Genomic DNA, 23,261 nt, shown 5'->3' with positions numbered 1-23,261 from the left:
AACAGAAGCCATTCAAAAAAGAGAAACACACTGTTGCCTTTCAGCGCTTATAGCACATGAAAACTCTGTTGGGTCAGTTTCAGAAATTAGCAGAGAAAGGGAGAGCAGGCCTAGCCTCATGACCAAAGAGAGAAACATGCAACTGGTTTGGGATGTTCAGCTCTAGCAGTTTTCTTCATCCCATTCTAGATGCCAACCTCTTACTTTAACTTCTGTAAAAAAAACAGGCTTTCATGCAGGATCAGTGTGAATGGGAGCTGTGCAAGCTGTTTTTGCTTGGTTAGACTCTTCCAAGGTTTTCCTCAGTTCCTCAATTCCCAGGACAGGTGTTGGCTGTTTTTGGACTGCAGCCGTGAGATGGGAAAGCCTGTTTTGTGAGCAGCTTCCACGTGGGCAAGTCCTGGATCCAAGCTGATTTCCCCCCCAGTTGTTTGTTTTAGTAGATTTCATACACAATCTACAGTAGAACTAAAACTGTGGGCAACAATCCTACATACAATCAATCACAATTTTGAGTTTCAGCTAATTAAAGAGCCATTTCCTTGGCAAGTATGTTGAAGAAAACTCATTGAGATGTCCCATTTTAGGTCAACAGCAGTTAAGATATTTAGATGAAAGTTTAAAGGCTTAACACGATCCCCCCCCCCCCCCGTTGAATGGTTGCTGCTAAGATTGCCTTGTCAGGGACAGCTTGTATCCATCTTCAAAAACGAAGAGTGGGACCACCAAGAAGCAAGCAACCTTCAAGAAGAAAAATGATGTTTGAGATTCCAGGACCACTGAAGAACAACCTCATTAATCACAATGTAGAAATGTGAAGTTTGGCAGGGGTATAAATTTGACATAAAAAGAGGATGAGTGTGTGAAAGATGTCAGTCCATTCAAGAGGGCAGGGACTGCACTAATTCTCCATCTTTTAACCACAGCTGATTAAACCCGCCTGCTCCATATGCTATCCCAACTGCTATCTCATGTTTGAGCTTGGCAATTATTTTAATGTGCCAGGTAAAATGACTTCAACTGAACTCAAATAACCATTTCATACAACTGGCACTATATAAATTTACATGACCAAAACAGCATAGTTTCATAGATTTCAGAACAAGTGTAATCTTTCTAATAAACGTGGAAAAAGAAGCCTTACATGCCATTCCTATTGCAACATTCCTGCAATACTACAATGGTTGTGTGGTTAATGATTTTAGAACCTCTAAATAGTATTATTTGTTTGCTTTGTGAGCAGAACTGGGATTTTGCCCTTCTAAAGGAGGCCTGGCTGTGGCTTACACTCCACAGCTGACAGCCCATCCATCCCCAGGGCCATCTGTTAGCTGGGGCCAGCTGCCTTTCAAAGGACTTTGCAGGCATGGATAACACTGGCTATCAGCAAGCACAATCTATGCCTTCACATATCTCTGTTCCCAAGGAGTGGGACTGGGATGGGGTGCCATCAAGAATCAATACATGACTTCAAATATGTCTAGCCACCCCATTCTAGCCTTGCTGCCAGGCAAGGGATGCTACATCCAATTTAGGATGTATGAATCTCTAAGGGGTTCTGGAGAGGAAGATTGCTGTAGTCTATCAGGCAGTATGATCCTCAGCTAATTCTGCCCCCCCCCCCCAGCTTTTGATGTTCAGTTGCACTCTTCAAGGGCCTCATTATGAATTTTCAGGATGAGCAGTTTTGTGCTTACCTACACCTACAGTGGTACCTCGCAAGACGAATGCCTCGCAAGACAAAAAACTCGCTAGACAAAAGGGTTTTTTATTTTTTGAGCTGCTTCGCAAGACGATTTTCCCTATGGGCTTGCTTCGCAAGACGGAAACGTCTTGCAAGTTTGTTTCCTTTTTCTTAACACTGTTAATACAGTTGCGACTTGACTTCGAGGAGCAACTCATAGAATGCGGTGTGGTAGCCTTTTTTGAGGTTTTTAAAGACTTTGGTGATTTTTAAAGCTTTTCCAAAACTTTCCCGGCACCGTGCTTCGCAAGACGAAAAAAACCGCAAGACGACAAAACTCGCGGAACGAATTAATTTCGTCTTGCGAGGCACCACTGTATCTAGATGACTATGCTGCAACACTTTTCTTCAAGTGACTTGCTCTGATATTAGGGAGAAACTGCATTTCTATGCAGCTATTATGAAGGCATGCTATTGGGAAAGGTCAATTATTCAGGTCAAACATAGTTCCCTTGCTGATCACATTATCACTGTTTTTATCTTAAACCTATTACAATAGATTTCATGTTTCTTTCTTGAGCCTGTAATGTTTGTAACATTATTAACCTGTTCAAGGTTTTGAGTTGGTTGTTCCTCAAAGTGAAAATACAACCCTAATGGAATCTTGAAGGAATCATTTCTTTTCTATTGTGGCACTTCATGATAGAAGGGCAAACAACATGCTAAACTGAATTTCTTTTTTGTTAACTGAATCTGAATACCCAATACAGTGGTACCTCGGGTTACATACACTTCAGGTTACATACGCTTCAGGTTACAGACTCCGCTAACCCAGAAATAGTGTTTCAGGTTAAGAACTTTGCTTCAGGATGAGAACAGAAATCATGCTCCGGTGGCGCGGCAGCAGCAGGAGACCCCATTAGCTAAAGTGGTGCTTCAGGTTAAGAACAGTTTCAGGTTACGTACGGACCTCCAGAACGAAGTAAGTACTTAACCCGAGGTATCACTGTACTTAGTTGATTTCCAACAACAGCAACAAGCTTTACACTAGATCAGGACAAGCTGAATAAACCAAGGATTCAGAAACGTTTTGTCAAATCACCTCTTGAACCACCCAAAGAGAATCCGGTCTCTTTTGTAATTCCACCTCCCACACAGGAAATGGAATACCACTTTTTACATTTTATAATACATCCTACCTATCCGGATACATCCTATTATGGTATATAGGCCTTACAATCTATGTTATTAGTGAATACACAATTCAAAATTTTAGTTTCATAGAACAGGCCAGCACAAATTCCACCCCACCAAAGTTGCAGGGCTTACCACTGTGTAAAACTCTGAAATTTGGACTACTCAGTACTTGAAGACTCTTAGCTGAAGTTTAAAAGTTTTGTTTTTGAGGTGATGTGAGATGCACTGAACTGTAGCATTTGGCCTGTGCAAGACTCATCTCCTCATGTGAGAACTTGCTGTTGCAGGAATCATCACATCAAGTGAGCATCCTTGTGTGAACCAACTCTAATGTGAATGTGGGAAATCTATACATATACCTCACTAATATGTACAGTAAGTATAATTGGTATATTTAAACATATATTATCAGGCTCGTGTATGGGAAGCATTTAGCTTATGAAATGTTGAGCTGGATTGTTAGAAAGATATACAAGAAACACAAAGAGACAAAAAAAAATTAAGGCAACTCCTAGGACAGGAGTTGTGTAACTACTGCTGAATGTTGTCAATTTACTTCTTCGTTTTTACTGAAATATGCCAATAATTCCACACACAAGTCCCCTCCGCACAAATATTTCCTTTTGTACACTGATTATGCAATTTCCACCATGTTTTAATGTTGTTTTCATTCCAATTCCAAAATGTCTGTATGTATATATCTGTATAGTCAGACATATTAAACATAATTCATTAATTCTAACATTCAGTCTTTCTGATGAGAAGTTTCCCCCACGACCCAAGCGTCACCCTGTCAAAATGCATTCAGTTCCATCCTGAGATATGGACTCAGAATGTAGTAGCAATAATAATTTTGTAAATAAAAACACAAAACTGAGGGTAGCAAAGAAGACCCTGTTATGAGTTTGTGGTGGCTAGGCTGTATACCTGAGCCCTGCTTCTCCTGACTGGATCCAGCATGGATTCAATTTCTGGAATAGCCAGGCAGCCTAGGAATGGCCCACTCTATATGGGTCGTTAAGGTAACAAAGGGAGTGGTTCTGTGTCAGAGGATAAATGGGCAGCCCCCCCCCCCCCCCGTCTGTGAGTTAGAAAGACAAAAGGCCAAAGTTGAGAACTGAGTTATGTTAGCTAAGAAGATAGAAACAAAAGCTGCAGGCTGGATTTCCATATTGAACCCCTCCATCGTAGGCTCAACTTGTACATATGTGTAAATAAACCATATATCACAATGACACCAGAGTCTTTCCTGTGCCTCATTCTGAAGGAAACATGAATCTCACACCACTGGGAGATTAGGATGGGGTGCAACAATATATTACAATAGCTATTATGGAAGCACTAGCTATGAGAAAGCCTGAATATGCACTACGCCCCACATGGGACTCTCAGCAAGGCAACCAACACTTTTAGCTGTACTATTATTAAATAATTTTAAATACACAAATTACTCTAAGTATGGTGTGTTAGAGATTCACATGGTATGTATCAGAAAGCCTTACCTACTAACTTACCTATTCTTAGGAAGCAATGTGCTCTAAATTAAATCATGTTTCCAAAGAAACAGGAAGTGGAAAACATCAGTATTGCACAAGAGGAGGAAGATATAAAATATCTTACCATGAACCAAAGGACCGACAACAAGATGATGAGAAATTTCATCAGAGGAATATGATTTACTGGGGAACTGAATAATCTGTTTTCCTATTATTATTATTATTATTATTATTATTATTATTATTAATCAATGAGACGAAGGAAGTAAGCCACACACAGATACATTAAAAAAGTAGATATGAATAGAAATATTACTGGAATGATGAATTACCTCAGAATTTGTATTTAAATTAATCATTTGAAAACAGCAAAATTTCCAGGAGAGATGGTTAATATCCCAGATTACTAGAAGAAATGATAGACAATATTTTGAAAAACAGCTGATCTTAACTCCTTATTAGTAAGTAGCAAGAGACTGAAAAGGAGAAAATGTTGGGACAAATTTTTAAGGATGATGGAAAAATAGTAAAAGAACTGAACAGGATTTTTTCCTTCAATAGGATGATGATCAGGAGTTTTTGTTTCGTTTTGTTTATTTGACTTTTGTGCAAACCAGTTTTTGCTTGTTTGTGCAAACCAATTTTTGCTTGCACAAAGTGGTTGAGAAATATAAGTACTGATTTTCTACTCCTTTGAATGTGCCTGGTGTTCTGAGCAAAATTTTCTAGCTCAAAAAATATATTCATCTGCATAAAGCCTTAGTTGATATACTTTCCTTTCCCACAAGATGAGTTAAAGACATGCTTTGATAGTGTTGAAAATATTACATACTATTTTCCTGTCATAGGATTCTCCGCTGCTGTAAGTTGTGGCAAGTGTAGATGCGCATTCTTCCAGATACCAAGGTTTCCGCCCACTTTCAGCTGTGCTGCTGATGGAGATCGTGTAGATGCTATTGGTGTAGCCATCACAGGAACAATGGTCCTTACTCCTTCCACCATTTCCAGAAGCCCAAACATAAATGGAACCCAAGCTGTTTCGGCCCTATTTGAAATAAGTAGGGAAAGGGTAGTTAATGTAATTTAGTAAGCATGTAAGTATCCCTTACAGCACAATCCTATACCTTTCTCCCCATAAACAAGTCGTACTGAGTTAAATGGGTTCCTCCCACATACGTGGGGTCAGGATAGAATATTCCCTGAAACCAATACATAGCTTGATTACCACTGCAGCCCACCCTCTTTCCCCCAGAATAGCTGGCCTGGAGGAGAGCTGAGCAAATGGTGGAAGACTGCCTACTTTTAAGCACCTGAACTGGCCCAGACACAATGGAACAAATATTTCTGGTTTAAAATCTAATTTACATCTGAATTGCTATTGATCATTCATATAGGATTTGCAGTGTACCTTTATTATCTCTGAGAGCATAAAATTCCAAGATATCTGTGCATCTTGACTTGCTGGATTTCTTGTCCTCTTATTTTCCATTTCTCAAATTTCCAAGAATTAGAGAAGACCAGAATTTTTGTCTTCTCATAATTTATTGAGAGTTTATTGGTTTCACAATAGGAAACCAGGGAGAATAGAAGACATTTCTGAGCTATTGTCGTCAGTGATAATAAGGCCATATCATTTGCATACAGTAACAGTGGGACCGGGATTTGATTGATTTTGGGGGCATGTGATTCTATTTTTTGAACGTGCTCTGGAAGATCTGATAAAAATAAATTAAAAAGAAAAGGGGCAAGAATACACCCTTGTTTTACATCTTTCGTATTAGGAATGTTGGAATTGAGGTGACCTTTGGCACTGTGTTTGATCTGGCAGATGTTAAAGGGATATAAATTCTGTATTAAGATCAGCAAGTGTTGATTGCTTCCTAACTCTACAAGCTTCTTCCACAATATCACATGATCAACTGATTCAAAGGCACCATGAAAATCTGTGAAAACTGAATAAATCTTAGACTTGTTTTGAAGTCTATATTTTTCAACCAAATGTGTAAGTATGAGACAATGGTCTAAGATAGAGCAGCCTTTGGAAAAACCTATTTGTTCTTTTCCCTGGTAAGTTTAAATTTTTCATCCAGGTAAGTAATTTAAGTAAATGGCACTATTTAGCAGGAAGAAACTCCTATGAAAATCCTTGTTATTACATATTTTTCATGGCTGTTTATTTGTATATATCTTAAAATTTTATATATGGATGTTTTATGATGGCTTATATTTGCAATGCCTAATAAAGGTTTAGTGAAGGAAGGAAGTATTTTGATATGCTTTGGCTACTTACTCTGACTGTATACAATTTCTTCCATTTAAGTCCCATGGAAACCAATGGAATAAGCTAGTTTCAACTAACAGTCAAAAAAGGGGAAAAGGTATACAGTCAAAAAAGGGGAAAAGAGAGGACCCAAATAATTATCACCCAGTCAGTCTGACATGAATACCAGGGAAGATTCTGGAGCAGATCATTAAGCAAACAGTCTGTGAGCACCTAGAAAGGAATGCTGTGATCACCAATAGTCAGCATGGATTTCTGAAAAATAAGTCATGTCAGACTAACCTGATCTCGTTTTTTGACAGAATTACAAGCCTGGTAGATGAAGGGAACGCAGTGGATGTAGCGTACCTTGATTTCAGCAAGGCATTCGACAAGGTGCCCCATGATATTCTTGTAAAGAAGCTGGTAAAATGCGGTCTTGACTATGCTACCACTCAGTGGATTTGTAACTGGCTGACTGACCGAACCCAAAGGGTACTCATCAATGGTTCCTCTTCATCCTGGAGAAGAGTGACTAGTGGGGTGCCACAGGGTTCTGTCTTGGGCCCGGTCTTATTCAACATCTTTATCAACGACTTGGATGATGGACTCAAGGGCATCCTGATCAAATTTGCAGATGACACCAAACTGGGAGGGGTGGCTAACACCCCAGAGGACAGGATCACACTTCAAAACGACCTTGACAGATTAGAGAACTGGGCCAAAACAATCAAGAGGAACTTTAACAGGGAGAAATGTAAAGTATTGCACTTGGGCAAAAAAAATGAGAGGCACAAATACAAGATGGGTGACACCTGGCTTGAGAGCAGTACATGTGAAAAGGATCTAGGAGTCTTGGTTGACCACAAACTTGACATGAGCCAACAGTGTGACGCGGCAGCTAAAAAAGCCAATGCAATTCTGGGCTGCATCAATAGGAGTATAGCATCTAGATCAAGGGAAGTAATAGTGCCACTGTATTCTGCTCTGGTCAGACCTCACCTGGAGTGCTGTGTCCAGTTCTGGGCACCACAGTTCAAGAAGGACACTGACAAACTGGAACGTGTCCAGAGGAGGGCAACCAAAATGGTCAAAGCCTGGAAACGATGCCTTATGAGGAACGGCTAAGGGAGCTGGGCATGTTTAGCCTGGAGAAGAGGAGGTTAAGGGGTGATATGATAGCCATGTTCAAATATATAAAATGATGTCATATAGAGGAGGGAGAAAGGTTGTTTTCTTTTGCTCCAGAGAAGTGGACATGGAGCAATGGATCCAAACTACAAGAAAGAAGATTCCACCTAAACATGAGGAAGAACTTCCTGACAGTAAGAGCTGTTCGACAGTGGAATTTGCTGCCAAGGAGTGTGGTGGAGTCTCCTTCTTTGGAGGTCTTTAAGCAGAGGCTTGACACCCATATGTCAGGAGTGCTCTGATGGTGTTTCCTGCTTGGACTCGATGGCCTTGTAGTCTATTGCAACTCTATGATTCTATGATTCTAACTTTAGCTGGACTGAGGTTTCTGTGTATGAGGTACAGTACACAATTAAGCATTGCAATTCAATTAGCACTATAGAAAACACATACTATTCCCAATTCATCATTCAAATCTGAGCATTTGTATCTTCCATGTGAATGTGGAATTATTTTAATTCACAGCTCTCTGCTATGATCTGTTTTTCAACTCACTGATCTCTTTCAAGGAACGATTAAAAATCTTTGCTATTTCTAAAGAAAGACCACTTCTTACATTCTGATCTCATACTAATTAACATCTATAATTTCTCTTCACAAATGTATCGTTTAAAAATTAAAGACATGAAAAATAACCTTTTAAAAAACCAAAGGATTGGATTCTATTGTCTTTGCTATCTGTGTGGTTAATTTCCTCTCTTTGGATTACAAAATTATTAGTACTAAATTGCCTGCTGTTGCCCACAGTTTCTCCTGTTCTAATCTCTCCAGGTCACTGATTCTGTCTTCCTGTATATTTCCTACCACTTAAGATTTAGTTTTCTTTCTCCCAGCCAATTTGGTCACTGTTGAACTGACTAAAGAAAGAAGGGAAGGGGGGGAGTAAAGAAAGACTCATTAACTAACTTCAGTTCACATTCAGCATACCTGCCAGTCAGAGAAATGTGATGGTGCTGACTTAGGCAAGAGTTTATTAATTTTATTTTAGGTGATGTGATGAAAACCAAATACTTAAAGTCAACACTGTATAACTCTAAGCTACATTTTTCTTCCATCAACAGGCTATTAACACAGTGAGACATTTTCCATGATTGACTGGTGCTAATTTCTCACTGGCCTTGAATGCAAGTTTGGAGGGAATGAACTGTTATCTACAGGCAAATCTGGAAGCACATATTGCCATGTCAAATCCCAAAATATAATCTCTTGGATATAGAGTGTTTCTTATTGTATTTGGTATTATTCTGCTCTGCAGAGTTCAGAGATAATTTTTCTTCTGGCTTAATTGGCTAGGGCTTATACCACTTTTTGGTTCCTTCCAGAAATACTGGTAATGAGTTTTGCTAGTTAAGCAGTTTATATCCTGTTTCCGCCACAATTTTCAAATGCTAAGAACCCTGATACAACCATCAAGAACCTATTGGTGAAACGGAAGGGAAAGAGGATCTTAAGACACTCATGTGTTGTATAGAGCCCAGAATGTACATTAGGTTTTTCCCTGTCTCCCCAGTCTCTATTCCTGCACAAAGTCAGCTTAATGGTTTCTGGTTCATAGTAAATTGTCTTGCCACAGCTATTTATTGGCTGGTATCTATAGTCACAGAAGACAAGCTTTTGCAAGCTTCATAAATTTTATTTAAAAGCAATGGTATGAATGTATCTGAATCAGGTTGCTATTTTTTTTTTGCTTTTAATAGAGGGGGAAATGAGAAAGGTGCCAAGTTAAAAAGCAAAAATATTGTCCAGGATTTTAAGGAGCATTTTTATTCTAGACTGTTGCAGAGAACGGATTTTAAATGCATAAATTGGCATGAATATGGTGAAGTATCATAACAGGCTATGTAGTAACTCAGAATTTTGTTTTTCTTTAGAATAACAGCCAGAACAGCTTCAAGCTATTCCCCAAAGAGCTATAATTAGTATTTAACAGTGCAAACATAAGAAAACAAAAGCTGCTGCTGGCTGGAATCTGAAATCGGAACCTGTGGAATGCAAGACATTTTACTTTCCCAAACACAATAAAGTCAGCAACATAACCACATATTGTGTATTTTCACTCTGTTAGTATTAGTAGTAGCTTTCCTCCTCAAGAGAGAAGTATTTCTGAACATTTTTGTCGCTAGATAGATGCTCTGAGATCTTGAAAACAACCTTATATTCACATTTGGTTGTATTAAATATCTTCAACGTAGATTGTGATAAAGATTTTTTTAAGGGTGATAATTTGCTTAAGTCACAGAGCAGACCCACTGAATAATTTCAGTGGGTCTACTCTGTGACTTAGTTGGATAACACCCAATAATGTCTCCAAATGTCAGAGAGGCAATACACTTATTTATTTTCAAAGTCCAACAAACTCAAACACCCTGAATCAGAATCCCCTTCTGCTCTATGCGAGTTTGGGCAAGTAGAAAATTAATTTTATGAAATGGTACCTGACCCCTTTAATTAATATATATACTGTATCTCAAAATCAGAATTTTAACTTACTACTGTACTAATGAGGCATCAGGCATAAGCCTGCATTTTATTAATGTTTGATCAGGACTTGTATATTAAAGAGGGCTTAGATTTTCAAAAGTTTCATGCCAGGCAGACCAGCTGCTTAAGAAAACACTGGCAATGTTTTCCTCCTAGACAAGGGGGCCCCTTGATTTATAGCAGAAAACAATTCTCAAAGTCGTAAAAGCTGAAATTACAGGCTGAGAACGGACACTGACCCTACATGTTACAGAAGATAACAAAGGCAGAGATAAATATAATTAGGAATGAGTAAATAGTAAAATAATACCAATGTGCCTCCCAGTAAAATGAGCTAGATCTTCTTTCCAAGGTTAAAGACCAAATGGAGAAGCATCTGGCTGGCAGAAAGAAAGCATTTTTGGGAAGTCTTTTTTAAAGCTGTTTTCTTTCTTAAACTGAGAGAGTTTAAGGGTAATAAATATTGGGAACAGCTAAAGAGGAGAGCAGATGGCTGAAGGGGGGGTGAACTGAAGAGGTTTCTTTTAAAAGCTGTTTTTTACTGAGTTCCTTCCCTTCTACTTTGAGAAGCTTTATTCTTTTAAAAGGTTACCTATGATAATGTATGAAATATATTAGCTTAAATATATTGGTTTAAATGTAACTATGCAAAGGATTTAGAAAGTAACAAATTTAGATGTTAGATTCTTATTTCATAGAGTCCTAGAGTTGGAATAGACCACAGGGGCCATTGAGCCCAGCCCCCTGCCGGACAGGAAGACGCCATCTGGGCAGTCCTGATATATGGCTGTCAGACATTTGTTTAGAAACCTTCAAATGAAGTAGATCTTTCAATGTTGATGTGAAATTCAAGATCCTTGACATATGTTTAAGATAAAAATTTAAGATTAACCATTTGTTTTAGAAGGCAATAGGGCAAGGAGGGCAAGAGGTGAGCTGGTAATTAAGATTCCATGTAAGATATATTATTACTTATTTGTCATTTATATATAGCTCTTTGTCTCCCTTATAAGGATAGAAGGAAATGGGTGTATCTTTTTGTGATTGGTTATAGCAATCAGCCAATAGGAAATCCAACCAGGCTGATTGGACAGAGGCAGCCCAAGGAGGAGCAAAGGGGGCTGGATTAAGGGAATATAAGTGCTGGCCATAATGGCAGGAGGCCAGGCCAGAGCTTGGTAACCATATACCACTGTGCCTCTCATTTATTTGTCTGACAAATAAATTATTATTTTAATTTCTCTATTGCTGCGTTGAATATTTCATTCCAGCTAAGCGTTAACCACAAGCAGGGTGCTACATTTTATGGTGCTCCTGTGACTCGGATAAGTGGTCTGCTGGAACGCAGCCCCTTCGCTCTACTGAGCAGGGTACAAGAGAGAGGATCTCTAAACTGCCTACCCAGCGCGCATGGGAAAATTTTTTCCAGGGGAACGCAGAAGTCTCGTCTGTCTGATACCCTGCTCACTGGCAGCGACGGACCGGGGGGAAACGGAACCAACCAAGGGGTAAGTGCACAAAGGGATTTTTGGCCCTCCAATTAATTGGGAGGAAGAGAAGTCTTGATCAAACTTCTGCGTCTCAGTAAGTGGGAACTGAGTACGCTAGGTGGTTGGGTATATCAGATGGTGGTCTGGTGGGGGAAAAGGGAAGAATGGGAGGTAGAGTGTGGTGAAGTATCTTGCGCATTGTATGTGTGAGAAAGTACAGAGCAATCTGTAGCTGACCTGAGTGTGGAGTGGGTAGTACTTCGGTTCCCAGTGAGGCGACTCCATCTGGGCAAGGAAACCCACGAAGCGTGTGTGTGAGTGACTGAGTGGATACTTCACAGGGCCATACAATGGGAGTTGGGGGTTCAAAGGGGGGAAATACACCTCTTGAATGTATGTTAAATAATTTTAAGAAAGCCTTCTCAGGGGCATATGGAGTCAAAATGACGCCAGAGCGCTTGAGAACGTTATGTGAACTAGAATGGCCAAAACAAAATACTGGATGGCCATCTCAGGGAACTTTTGATATAAATTTAGTAAGCAAACTTTGGTCTAACATCACCAAAGAAACTGGAGGGTGCCCAGAACAATTTTCATATATAGATTCCTGGCTGAGCACATTAAATAAAAATCCTCCATGGATAAGAGAATGCAAAGTCCAACGATGCAAATTATTGGCTGTAAAAGCCGAAGCTAGGAAAGGAATCTTGCCAAATAAACTCAAACCCATTTTTGAGGGACCAGAGGAAGAGGTGCTTCCACCTCCACCCTATGCTCCACATCGAAGGGAGCCTAATCCAAACCCTCCACCAGTTGTAACCCCAAGGCAAGAAAGTGGAACGAATAATGGGGGTAGAGACACAGAACTTGACTCCTTGATAGATTATGATAAATATCTTCAGGAGGCATTGGAGTCCTATAATGAAGCCCAAGCAGAAGTGGTTATTCCATCTGTGAGTCCCAGTAGAACTCCATCTACAGTCTCTTTTAGTGGAACAACTGATTGCCTACCCCAAACCCCTGTACATCCAAGTCCTAGAGAATTATTACAGAAGTTACAGGGAGACCTTAATCGGTCAGCAAGCAATACAGCCAGGCGTATTAAGCTGCTAAAAGAACGCCTTGGGACAAATACCATCCCCTATGATTTGAGGCCCCTAGAGCAAAGTGAAGTAAAAGGTCACGTAGTAGCCCCTCTTAGAAGAGTATTTGATGCACTTGAGGAGCCTGTGCTGGTTAATGGGCAACTCGGACCACGGCCACCTCGAACTTCGACCCTTCAGTACATTCCATTCACAACTACGGATCTGATGAATTGGAAAACACACACCCCATCTTTTGCAGAAAAACCTCAGGCTATGATGGACTTGGTGACTTCAATAATAAATACTCATAGTCCTACTTGGACAGATTGTCGCCAGCTTCTGAATACTCTGTTCACCACTGAGGAAAGAAGAGACATAATTGAAAAGGCACAGATATATTTGCGTGAGCAGGCCAGAGTGGGAAATATTTTTAATATTGACCGTCATCTCCAAGATAACTTTCCCTTGGAAGATCCTAATTGGGATCCAAACAATGCAATTCATCTGGCCAGACTTACCACTTACCGCCAGACGCTTGTGCAAGGTATCCGCAGGGCATGCCAGAAGCCCACTAATATGTCTAAAGTCTCAGAAGTAGAACAGAAACCAAATGAGAGTCCAGGAGACTTTTTAGAGAGGCTGCAAGAAGCCTATCGTATATGGACTCCTTTTGACCCTGAAGCCCCTGAAAACAGCAGAATGATTACTGCTACATTTGTGGCCCAGTGCGCTTCTGACATTCGTAAGAAAATTCAGAAATCAGAAGGATGGGAAGGGATGCTGATGAGCCAAATTATGGCCATTGCACGCCGAGTTTATCGGAATAGGGATGAGGCTGAGAAGCAAGAGAAGAAGAAGTGGCAGAAGGAAAAGATGGTAATGCTAGCCACAGCAGTGAAGCAAGACTACCGCCCCTTAAATGGAGGAAGAGGGCGGGGAAGGAATCCACCACTGGGAAGGAATCAATGTGCGAATTGCAAGAAGGAGGGTCATTGGAAGCGGGAGTGTCCTGAACCCCTGAGGTTGGAAGAAGTACGCCCAGGCCCAGGCCCAGGCCCAGGCTCCGGCCCAAGAAACCAGGGACGGGGACGGGGAATGATCCGAAATGGAAGATATCAGAGACCTGGACAAGGACAGAGTAGAGACAATTTCATTGGACTGGCAGAGGAGGATTTTACCCAAGACTAGGAACGACCGGACTCCATAAAGTTAGGCTTCCAGGAGCCCACGGTCACGATTCAATTAGGGAGCCATTTAATAGACTTTATGATTGATACTGGGGCTGAATACTCAGTACTCCCAGAACTATTGCAGAAAAAGGCATCCAAAAGTGTAGTCATTAAAAGTGCCACTGGTCAGTCAGCTAAGAGGTCTTTCCTCCAACCTTTGGAATGCCAGATTGGGGGACATCGTTTAACCCATCAGTTTTTGTATATACCTGAGTGTCCAATACCTCTCTTAGGTAGAGATATGCTGTCCAAACTGCAGGCCCAAATCACCTTCACTCCTCGAGGTCCAGAAATGAAACTGCCATCAAAGGCAGCAGGAATAATTACCCTCTCAGTACCTAAGGAACAATCATGGCGCCTAATGTCAGCCTTGCAAGTCCAACCCACATTGGATACAGAATTAAACAAGCTCCTCCGAACCCTACAGGTGCCACCAGGAGTATGGGCCGAAAATAGCCCACCAGGAATGGCCAAGAATATAGCTCCAATTGTAGTAACCTTAAAACCTATGGCTACCCCTGTATCTGTAAAGCAATATCCTTTACCCCGGCGAGCAGCAGAGGGCATCCAGAAACATTTGGACCGCCTATTAAAATATGGTCTGCTTAAGCCCTGCCAATCAGAATGGAACACACCCCTTTTGCCTGTTCGAAAACCTGGGACAGATGAATACAGGCCAGTGCAGGACTTGAGGCTCGTAAACCAGGCTATCGAGACCTTGCACCCAAATGTACCAAACCCATATACCCTGCTGAGTTTGATCCCACCAGAAGCAACATTTTTTACTGTATTGGACTTGAAAGATGCATTCTTCTGTTGCCGGCTGGCACCACAGAGCCAACCTATATTTGCCTTCCAGTGGGAAGACCCTTTAACAGGAACAAAAGGCCAGCTAACCTGGACAAGATTGCCCCAGGGATTCAAAAATTCCCCAACTTTATTTGGCACTGCCTTGGCGAAGGATCTAACAAGTTACCCCTCAATACCTGGAGAAAAGGTGGTTCTGCAATATGTAGATGACCTTATACTAGCAGCAAAGGATTTTGATACCTGTAAAGAAGGGACAGAGGAACTGCTCCACTTGCTCTGGCAAGCTGGCTACCGAGTTTCCCAGAAAAAGGCACAGTTATGTTTAGAAAAGGTCAAATATTTGGGCTTTGATATCTCACACCAACAACGAGCATTGAGACCAGAGAGGAAAGAAGCTATTTGCCTTATCAAGGAACCTACCACAAGGAAACAACTTAGAGGATTCCTGGGAACAGCAGGGTTTTGTAGACTATGGATACCTGATTTCAGCAGTCTGGCCAAGCCCTTACATGAAAGCACTCGAGGTGCAGAAAAGGACCCATTCGTATGGGGACCTGAGCAGCAACAAGCCTTTTTAGTTATCAAACAACGACTTATGGAGGCCCCAGCCCTTGGACTGCCTAATTCGGAAAAACCCTTTCAGCTGTATGTACATGAACAGAATGGGATTGCAGCGGCAGTCCTGACCCAGAGATTAGGAAGTTGGAACCGTCCAGTAGCTTATTTGTCAAAACAATTGGACTCAGTAGCAAAAGGATGGCCTCCATGCCTAAGGGCAGTAGCGGCCACTGCAAGCCTTGTCAAAGAAGCTGATAAATTTACCTTCGGCCAGACGATGTATGTGAATGTACCTCATGCTGTTCTGACACTCATGGAATATAAGGGTAGTTATTGGCTAACGAACCCAAGGATGGCTAGGTACCAAGGCCTATTGTGTGAAAATCCCAGGATTCATCTACGAGTAGTGAATATGCTCAATCCAGCGACTTTGCTGCCCCTACCAGAGGTAGATGATGAAGAATCACATGATTGTCTCCAAATAATGGATGAAGTTTATTCCAGTAGACCCGATCTGAAAGATGAACCATTGAAAAATCCAGATGTTGTATATTATACTGATGGTAGCAGTTACCTGCATGAAGGTGCCAGACGAGCAGGATATGCTGTGGTCACCAATGAGGAAGTTGTGGAAGCTGAAGCTTTGCCTGCTGGCACCTCAGCACAAAAAGCTGAACTTATAGGTTTAACTAGAGCTCTGCAATTGGCAGCCGGATGTAAGGCAAACATCTATACTGATTCTAAATATGCCTTCTTAACCCTGCATGCACATGGAGCTCTATGGAAAGAAAGAGGTCTAATAGGAGCCCACGGGAAGGCCTTGAAATATGGACCTGAAGTAGAAATCCTGTTAGAAGCAGTATGGGCTCCAGAACAGATTGCTGTAATGCATTGCAAAGGTCATGGACGTGGAAGGGATCCAATAACCAGAGGAAATCATGCTGCTGACAAAGCAGCCCGAGAGGCAGCCCAAAAGCCTGTGGGAGGATTTATAGCAGCCCTCATACCAGAGGTAGCTCCAGAAGAAGTTAAACCTCACTATACCCCAGAAGAGAGGAAGTGGGCTGAACAGGAAGGAGCAGTTGTGAAGGACGGTTGGATGATCCTGCCGGACAATAGGATTTATGTACCTCATCATCTAGCAGGCACAATTGTAAGAAATTATCATGAATCTACTCACCTTGGCGGTACTGCAACCAGAGAGAGTCTCAGTCGGAAGTTGTATATTATTAACCTATCACAATTAGCAACTTGCATTTCACAGAAATGTGTTCTTTGTGCTAAAAACAATCCCAGGCAGGGACCGGTACAACCTCCTGGAATCCAACATGTGGGATATGTCCCCATGGAAAGTCTAATTGTGGACTTCACAGAGCTGGTCCCTTCTAAGGGATTCAAGTATCTCCTTGTGTTTGTAGACACTCTTACCGGATGGGTTGAAGCTTTTCCCACCCGAACTGAAAAGGCACGAGAGGTAACTAAGAGACTCCTCACTGAATTGATCCCGAGGTTTGGATTACCTAGATGCATTGGAAGTGATAATGGGCCAGCGTTCATTGATCAAGTAGTACAAGAAGTATGTCGAGTCCTACAAGTGAAATGGAGACTGCATGCAGCATATAGGCCTCAGAGTTCAGGGAAAACTGAAAGAATGAATCGGACTCTGAAAACCCAATTGGCAAAATTAACCCAGGAAACGGGATTGGGATGGGTAGATGTGTTACCCATAACACTGTTTCGTGTTCGGTGTGCACCCACAAAAAGACTTAAGTTGTCACCTTTTGAGCTCCTGTATGGGAGACCGCCCTCCTTTGTTCAGGATATTCCAGCTGATCTTAAACAAATAGGAGACCATGTGACACAGGGACAAGTGCAATCTCTCTCCCGTGTTTTTGTTTCTCTTAACAGGTGGGCCCTCGAGCGCACGCCGTGCAGCATTGCCGAGCCGATTCATCAGTTCCAGGCTGGCGATAGCGTATGGGTGAAAGAGTGGAAACGTGATCCACTTGCACCTAAGTGGCGTGGACCTTACACCGTCTTGCTCTCTACTCCAACAGCGGTGAAGGTAGCTGAGGTGACCCCCTGGATTCATCACTCTCGTTTGAAGAAGTCTGAAGGCAGTTGGACGTGCAAAGGTGACCCCTCTAATCCTTTAAAACTGACTCTCTCCAAAAACCCCTGTATCTAGCCCTACCGGGAACGGGCTAGGTCACGGGCAACATTAGACGACCGGCCTGCTGCAGCCACAACCTGGAAGCTGGCTGACCTGCGCACGCCTGAAGCTTGAGGAGCATCTGAACCAGCGATTGTGAAAGGGAAGATTCTCTTATACAATTGATTGACTGCCCCCCCCTTGTGGAACAATTATCAGAGATATTACTCATTGGGGATCCTCGGGATATATGTTTTGGTCTTGGTGGTTCCCCATTTCTGTCACTGGGGGAATTATATTGGGACTAATATTTATTTGCTATCACAATAAGGTAATCTTTTGTGGAAGGAATGCATATGCTAGACATCAACATGATTTTATTATTAATCCTGATCCCTTGGGAAGGGGAAGGGTCCTTGAATCTGACCAAATTTGCTAAATATGGATTCAGCCATGACCACAATATGTGGGTAGGTTTAGCTGAAATGGTAGCCAATGTTGCAAATAGGACCAATTGCCTTGTTTGCTCTCTTGGGCCAGATGATTCAGAGGGAGGTATGCCCTTATTACCGATACCATTAGATGCCATTGGTATGGTAAGCGAAATGCCACACCAAACAGAAATACAGAATTTCCCCGGATGGAACTCAACTAAACCATTACGAGTTATACCTGTACAAGGGGAATTCTGTGTACATAAATCATCAGATGCAGCTGATTCTATCATGATAGGCTCTTCTCATTGTCACTATACTTGGGATTATTTTAAGAATAGTCATACCTGGGCACACGGTACTACCTATCGAACTCGGAATACCTTGCCCTGTGCACCTCCTTTTATTCATGCATGGAAAGTGGTATGGAACATAACTGTGACAGAAAAAGGCAATCTAACATACTGCACTGTGAACTCTCTACCTCTTTTGATATTTCGCCTTCTGTACTCCACGTACCAAAAACCTCAGACCCGATGGTTGTGGTGGATATGTGGAGAATGGGCATACAAGAAACTCCCTTCCAAATGGAGTGGGACTTGTTTCCTGGGATGGGTATTACCACCAATGTGGATTATGCCCACTAGTTCGGCCAAGCGAACACGAAGGAATGCTGATATTTCTCGTATAGCAGGAGGAAGTACCCAAAGTTGGAGCGGTACTGATGATTGGCCGCCAGAGCGCATTATAGCCTATTATGATCCTGCCTCCTGGAATCCTGGTGAGCTCATACAAGGGGCACGGGATCCTATTTATAATCTAAACAGAATAATTCGATTGCAAGCAGTAGTGGAACTTGTAACCAATGCAACGGCCCAGAGTTTGAGACTTATTTCACAACAGTTGGATGAAAGTAGAGCCGCCATTTTGCAGCTGAAAATGGGAATGGATTATGTACTTGCCAGGCAGGGAGGCCTATGTGGAGTCTTGAACTTGACAGGGAATGCCTGTTGCTTTAACATTTCTGATAATGGTGAGGCAATCCGTGTGTTGGCTACAAAGATGGAGAATATAGCACATGTCCCAGTACAAACATGGGAAGGATGGGATATGGGATGGCTCACCAATTGGTTACCTAATGTCACAGGACTCAAAGGGATACTATTGTCTTGCTTGTTTTTCTTGACAGTAGTGGTAATGGTTTTATGTATGATGCCATGTATCATTTCATGTTTTAGAAGTACAATTAGCAAGATGGTTTCAAATGAAACTCTACCTCATATCATGGCCCTATACAGAGCTTTACCTCAGGAATATGATGAAGGTCAAGCTATCAAGGACACTTGGGACGAAGGTCCTTGAGCTTGAAAGGGGGGAATGAGGCATCAGGCATAAGCCTGCATTTTATTAATGTTTGATCAGGACTTGTATATTAAAGAGGGCTTAGATTTTCAAAAGTTTCATGCCAGGCAGACCAGCTGCTTAAGAAAACACTGGCAATGTTTTCCTCCTAGACAAGGGGGCCCCTTGATTTATAGCAGAAAACAATTCTCAAAGTCGTAAAAGCTGAAATTACAGGCTGAGAACGGACACTGACCCTACATGTTACAGAAGATAACAAAGGCAGAGATAAATATAATTAGGAATGAGTAAATAGTAAAATAATACCAATGTGCCTCCCAGTAAAATGAGCTAGATCTTCTTTCCAAGGTTAAAGACCAAATGGAGAAGCATCTGGCTGGCAGAAAGAAAGCATTTTTGGGAAGTCTTTTTTAAAGCTGTTTTCTTTCTTAAACTGAGAGAGTTTAAGGGTAATAAATATTGGGAACAGCTAAAGAGGAGAGCAGATGGCTGAAGGGGGGGTGAACTGAAGAGGTTTCTTTTAAAAGCTGTTTTTTACTGAGTTCCTTCCCTTCTACTTTGAGAAGCTTTATTCTTTTAAAAGGTTACCTATGATAATGTATGAAATATATTAGCTTAAATATATTGGTTTAAATGTAACTATGCAAAGGATTTAGAAAGTAACAAATTTAGATGTTAGATTCTTATTTCATAGAGTCCTAGAGTTGGAATAGACCACAGGGGCCATTGAGCCCAGCCCCCTGCCGGACAGGAAGACGCCATCTGGGCAGTCCTGATATATGGCTGTCAGACATTTGTTTAGAAACCTTCAAATGAAGTAGATCTTTCAATGTTGATGTGAAATTCAAGATCCTTGACATATGTTTAAGATAAAAATTTAAGATTAACCATTTGTTTTAGAAGGCAATAGGGCAAGGAGGGCAAGAGGTGAGCTGGTAATTAAGATTCCATGTAAGATATATTATTACTTATTTGTCATTTATATATAGCTCTTTGTCTCCCTTATAAGGATAGAAGGAAATGGGTGTATCTTTTTGTGATTGGTTATAGCAATCAGCCAATAGGAAATCCAACCAGGCTGATTGGACAGAGGCAGCCCAAGGAGGAGCAAAGGGGGCTGGATTAAGGGAATATAAGTGCTGGCCATAATGGCAGGAGGCCAGGCCAGAGCTTGGTAACCATATACCACTGTGCCTCTCATTTATTTGTCTGACAAATAAATTATTATTTTAATTTCTCTATTGCTGCGTTGAATATTTCATTCCAGCTAAGCGTTAACCACAAGCAGGGTGCTACACTTATAGATGATATTTAATGGCACAAGTTTTGCATTTTTAGGGTTAAATTAGACATGACTGCAATCACACACATCTCCCCCCCCCCACTCCTGACATTTTTAAAACCAAAAGCAACTGTGAAGGCAGCATATTTAAGTGGAATAATGGTGGCAAGCTGCTTAACTCCTTTCTCGCTGGCTGCTTTACCTCCTGCACATAGCTGCCTTTCTACCCAGGGGGGAAAGAGACAGATACAAAATCTATTATGGAAAGGGGGGAAACAATTTGGGACTATGACTAGGTATGTGTGGCTTTTAATTATGGAATATGCTTTAACAACAATACTATGCATTTATTATTAATAATTTCATTTATAGACCACCCTTCATTCAAAAACCAGAATAGTTATGTACAAGTAACAGCACTAATACTAAACTCCCCACTGGCCTTAACCAAAGTTTGGGCTTACATCGGTACTCTTATTGCCTGTGCTCATTATTAGCTAGGATTCATAGTTAATAAAGGATTTCAAACCAGCATATTTAAGTGGAATAATGGTGGCAAGCTGCTTAACTCCTTTCTCGCTGGCTGCTTTACCTCCTGCACATAGCTGCCTTTCTACCCAGGGGGGTAGAAAGTGCTCATTATTAGCTAGAATTCATAGTTAATAAAGGATTTCAAACCAGTATCAAATCTCTTTTCAAGACAACTTTAAAAACTTCATGGCTTCAGTGCCAGCCCATGGTATGTTGCTTCCTGAGGCAAAGGACATAAGGATGCTCCCCTCAATTTCATGTACAGAAGTTAACTGGACTGCCAGTTCAATCTTACTCCAACAAAGGCAATGGAGTAGCAACATGATAGCCCGGTGACCAGGATGGGCTGTGAAGCATGTACAGCTTTGTGGTTCTCCAGAGGGCAGTGGTCTGGGTTTACCCCCAAGCCTCTGGTGCCCGAAATGGTCACACCCCCCCCTGCCTGATGTTAGGCTTGGCTTCCCATTCATGATGGCGCTCATGCAATCTTAAAGTATGGTCAATAAATACCTAATTTACGGAAACTGAAGTTGATGGAAAGTGACTTACTCAAGGTCACACTGTAAGTCTGTGGCCTAAAATCTTTCAGTATACAACAAGCACTTCTGCATGAATCGAATGTATCATAAATACACAATAAACCATACAAGAACTGTGCAAACGATAGCATTACAGTGGTACCTCGGTTTACGAACTCAATCCGTTCCGAAAGTCCATTCTTAAACCAAAACCGTTCTTAAACCAAGGCACGCTTTCCCTAATGAGGCCTCCCGCCACTAGTGCACTTCCACCATTCGGAATCCATTCTTAGACCAAGGCAAAGTTCTCAAAACGGGACACTATTTCCGGTTTTGCGGAGTTTGTAAACCGAATCGTTCTTAAACTGGATTGTTCTTTAACCGAGGTACCACTGTACCTTAATCATTTTGAACACTACAGTACATTCCATGAATTCTTCTGTGATGGAATCAACTGATACACGCCCCAGCCAGAAGCCACTGTGCTGCAGTATTTAGAATGTCAGACTAGGACCTAGGAAACCAGGGTTCAAATCCCCATTTGGCCATGAAGATCACTGGGTGATACTGAGCCAGTGACTGCCTCTTGGGCAAACCTACCTCACAGGGTTGTTGTGTAAGGGGGAAACCATGGTACGCCATCCTGAGCTTTTTAGAGAAAAGCAATAAATAAATAATAATAAATGCATAAATGCGCAAATGTGTGCATACCTATATATAAAAACCATATTTATCTCTTCAAGACTGTGCTTGTATACACACAACTCCCAATTTGTGTGTGTTCAAATTGTGCTCAACTGTGCACATGTGCACTTTTTCAGCACCGAAAGGAGGCAGGGCAGAACGGGGTGGAATGGAAGGGGCTGACACCTGTGGCAGCCAGGAACAGGCTCCACTGTACACTTACTTCAGTTTTATGCTAACTCATTTAACGTAATTTATCAAAAGCTTCTAAGACAGTGAACTGAAATTTTACATTTAAACTGGAGAACCTGTATCTTGAACATAGAGTACAGTGGTGCCTCGCAAGACGAAATTAATCCGTTCCGCGAGTCTCTTCGTCTTGCGGTTTTTTCATCTTGCGAAGCACGGCTATTAACGGCTTAGCGGCTTTAAGAAAAAGGAAACAAACTCGCAAGAACTCGCAAGACGTTTCGTCTTGCGAAGGAAGCCCATAGGGAAATTCGTCTTGCGGAACGACTCAAAAAACGGAAAACCCTTTCGTCTAGCGAGTTTTTCGTCTTGCGAGGCATTCGTCTTGCGGGGCACCACTGTAATTGGACATGAGAGCAGTATAGAAATGGACAGAGTGGCTGATTCATCTACTTTTTCTCCACTGTCTGTGTCTCTCCATAATATGCCCATGACAAGATGAGCAGGCAATAGAAGTAATTAAAAAGCTGCCTCCTGTGATATCACAGAGTGATTTTGAGACTGTAGAAGGTACAGAAAATGGAAGGGGGGACAAAAGAAACCACAACAATTCAGCTGCGCAGAATAT

The 23,261-nt window shown here is 41.6% G+C and overlaps 1 protein-coding gene across 5 annotated transcripts in view; it reads right to left on the bottom strand.

Annotated features, from left to right (window-relative positions):
• The window catches only part of PCSK5 (proprotein convertase subtilisin/kexin type 5), a 244,994-nt gene that overhangs the window by 118,798 nt on the left and 102,935 nt on the right, over positions 1-23,261 (bottom strand). For all 5 annotated transcript variants that reach the window (XM_077935976.1, XM_077935978.1, XM_077935980.1 and 2 more), the window contains one exon: positions 5,210-5,422. In XM_077935976.1, coding sequence (XP_077792102.1) covers positions 5,210-5,422 — 213 coding nt within the window. The remainder of the gene's footprint in view (positions 1-5,209; positions 5,423-23,261) is intronic.

This window comes from Podarcis muralis, chromosome 11 (assembly GCF_964188315.1).
Source record: "Podarcis muralis chromosome 11, rPodMur119.hap1.1, whole genome shotgun sequence".
In the NCBI taxonomy this organism is placed as follows: Eukaryota; Metazoa; Chordata; class Lepidosauria; order Squamata; family Lacertidae; genus Podarcis; species Podarcis muralis.
The sequence above is the reverse complement of the archived record's forward strand: the minus strand, read 5'-3'. Positions and strand labels throughout refer to the sequence as shown.